General features: G+C 36.6%; 1 protein-coding gene across 1 annotated transcript in view; it reads right to left on the bottom strand.

Annotated features, from left to right (window-relative positions):
• Positions 1 to 2,332: 2,332 nt before the first annotated feature.
• The window catches only part of LOC106728372 (tripartite motif-containing protein 60-like), a 1,390-nt gene continuing 257 nt past the window's right edge, over positions 2,333 to 3,465 (bottom strand). Inside the window, exon 2 of the mRNA XM_014550416.1 lies at positions 2,333 to 3,465. Coding sequence (XP_014405902.1) covers positions 2,333 to 3,465 — 1,133 coding nt within the window.

The following is a 3,465-nucleotide window of genomic DNA, read 5'->3' on the forward strand; positions in this document are numbered from 1 at the left end:
GAATGTCTGCTCACTGAGGCAGGATGGGATTTCAGGGGTGGAGCTTTAAGGCAGAATTTTACTACGGAAATGCGGATGGGGCAGAAAGTGTGCTTGCCTAGCGGATTTATTTAATACTATTTTTAAGAAGATATTTTTAATGCTTAATAAATTAGCAATCACGGTCTTAATATAATTTTAGTGGTATGATAGACCAATGTTTTGAGCAGTTGGCTTTATAAGGGCCGACAATAGACCTCGTATTTCTTAAAAGGCTTGTAGATAGAGACATTTTTAAAAGATATCTTAAATTCTCAGTAGAACCACAGTTATATATATATCATAAACAAATTAAGAGTAATTGATTCCATGGTCAAGACTAGATCCTATTATGTTGAGAACTGTTTTTAAGTGTTGAAAATTTTTTAATTAGATATGTATTTGACAGTTTTTCCCGAGTGCAATATTTTAAAATATAATATGCTTGGTTGCATAAGGAATTTCTGCCAAATAAAAGAAAAAATTGATTTATTAGTAGCTATGTCTTTATTTAAACTAATATGCCTTCTATGCCATTAAAACTTATTAATAAATGTATGCACAGACCCACAAAGTCATTTTTCTAATCTCTTAAATCTAGAAAACGCTGTTTTCCTTAAACTAAGGACAATTAAAGGTTATATGTTCCCTCCCTAAACAAAAGTTAAATAGCTTATGTCAAAATATTTAAAAGGGACTGATAGCAATAATCCAATCAATGTTATTTATTGTTAACAAAGACAAGCAAAGTTAAATAATGAGCTTTATTTCAAATTAATTTAAGTTGGCTATTGAGATGAATAAATATCTAAGAAGATTTAATTGTACTGTACAGTAAACTGTTCCTGAAATATTAATTAAAAATTTTTATTGATGGTTCATCTAATAATTATTATTATTTAGCATTTAATAAATCCAAAGCAGTTATGTCTCTATACAAGAAATTAAATCTAAAGTCTTCAAGACTGCATTAAAGAAATTTTTTCAAAAGGCTCTTCGTATTATTTTTAATACAATATAGGGGAATAATAGAATATTTCCTGTAAGAATATTACATTAAGCCTAAATTATTTTAAAATTGTTACTTTATAATGAATTTTCCATTTGTAATGCTAACAGCAAGACACCCATGAAAAACATACGTGGTGTCAAAATAAGCCAAAGGAAAATCATTTGGGCAAATTAACCTTTGGTCGAGAATACGTTTGTATATTTTCAGAAAACAACTCCAAGACCACGTGGATTCCTGCAACAAGAGATCCCAGAGAGAAACTGACCAGATTGCTCCAGCCACAAAGACAGGAGAGACAGTTCAGAGATGGAGATGGTGAAGACGCTTTGCCATGCCGGCAGTCAGCAGCTGTGCGTCGCTGCAGGTTGCCCAGGACCAAACCAGAGAGGGTCGGACCTGCATTACCGTTGGCTATTGAGATGAATAAATATCTAAGAAGATTTAATTGTACTGTACAGTAAACTGTTCCTGAAATATTAATTAAAAATTTTTATTGATGGTTCATCTAATAATTATTATTATTTAGCATTTAATAAATCCAAAGCAGTTATGTCTCTATACAAGAAATTAAATCTAAAGTCTTCAAGACTGCATTAAAGAAATTTTTTCAAAAGGCTCTTCGTATTATTTTTAATACAATATAGGGGAATAATAGAATATTTCCTGTAAGAATATTACATTAAGCCTAAATTATTTTAAAATTGTTACTTTATAATGAATTTTCCATTTGTAATGCTAACAGCAAGACACCCATGAAAAACATACGTGGTGTCAAAATAAGCCAAAGGAAAATCATTTGGGCAAATTAACCTTTGGTCGAGAATACGTTTGTATATTTTCAGAAAACAACTCCAAGACCACGTGGATTCCTGCAACAAGAGATCCCAGAGAGAAACTGACCAGATTGCTCCAGCCACAAAGACAGGAGAGACAGTTCAGAGATGGAGATGGTGAAGACGCTTTGCCATGCCGGCAGTCAGCAGCTGTGCGTCGCTGCAGGTTGCCCAGGACCAAACCAGAGAGGGTCGGACCTGCATTACCACCATTTGTCCACCATCCAGAACTGAAATATCATTGCTGACATGTACACATAAGGAACTGTCGGACATTGAAACTTGGACTCAGAACTGTTGGACATTGAAAATTGGGACTAAACATTTTTTGTTCTGATATATTTATTTCTGGTCTGCAGATACAAAATTTTTTTTTTTCACTGGAATCAGGCTCTTTATTATAAGTATTCCTTTCAACAGCAAGGGTAGAAATTAAGCACATACAAAATGTCTTTCAAATTTGTCATCCCTAGACTCGGATGATACTGGTTGTAAGAGATTCTGAAGATACGATGGAGAAATAAGGCATAAGTTTTCCTCTAAACGTGGCAGTGATTCCGTACAACAATGAGCAGGTCTTCAAATTATAAAATGAAACTTCTCCCAACTCGTAGTCCAGAAAAACACCAATCTCTTTTGGAATAGAGAAAGGGCCAAATGTATGAGTCCAGCAGCCATTGCTTGTCGACGGTGATATGAGAGTATTTATGGGGAAGGATTCTTTACACACACCCAAGGAACATTCGCCTGCGACTCCTATGGTTACCACCCAAAAGTGCCTGCCAGCATCAAATCCCTCAGAACTCAGGACAGCTGGGTAAGAAGAAAGTGCCTGGGGATTCAGAATGCCATCTGGTATCCAGTATGTCGCCTGTTTCCCATTTCTTGAGATAAGGAGGTCTGGATGGGCAGTTTCCGGATCCAGTGTCAAATCTGCCTGAAACGTGTTGATCATTTTATGCAGGCCCAAGTAATGTGGGGGGAGAGTGAAAATCTCTTTCTCTAATTTATATGAAAAGATGTCCGGGGATTCTCTGTGTTCATAGCTGTTGTGGATACTTTCAATACCTGTGAGTAAATCCTCATCCGTCTGCAAACACTTCTCTTCTATTTCACTTAACCGATTGCTTAGCCTGAACATATGATATGAAATTTGCCTTCCGTTTTCGATTAGTTTTTCTTCAACATTATTCTCTTCTACAAGTAGATCATTATCAAATTCATTGTACTCTATTTCCAATGAGTACTTGAGATCATTACATTCATAGTCCAGTTTATTCCTCCATTTATTCATCTTTCTCTTCACGGCCAAAATATTTGCACCTTGGTATTCATATACCTTGACAGAATTTTTAAGGTATTCAGTGATGACCCCCATGCACCTTTTGAGCACCCCTCTCTGACTAGCTGCAGCTTCTTCAATGGGGACCAGGGGCTGATCCGGGGGGTCTAAGGAGCCCATGCACTGGGGACACAGCAGCTCCAGGCTTTTCTCACAGAACCGGATCAGAACCTCGCGGTGCTTCCCACACAGGGGCATTTCTTCCTGCATTTTCCTCTGGCTCCCTGAGGTGGGGCTCTGCTGAACAATCTCAGTCATGT

The sequence above is a fragment of the Myotis brandtii genome, unplaced genomic scaffold (assembly GCF_000412655.1).
Source record: "Myotis brandtii unplaced genomic scaffold, ASM41265v1 scaffold601, whole genome shotgun sequence".
Lineage (NCBI taxonomy): Eukaryota > Metazoa > Chordata > Mammalia > Chiroptera > Vespertilionidae > Myotis > Myotis brandtii.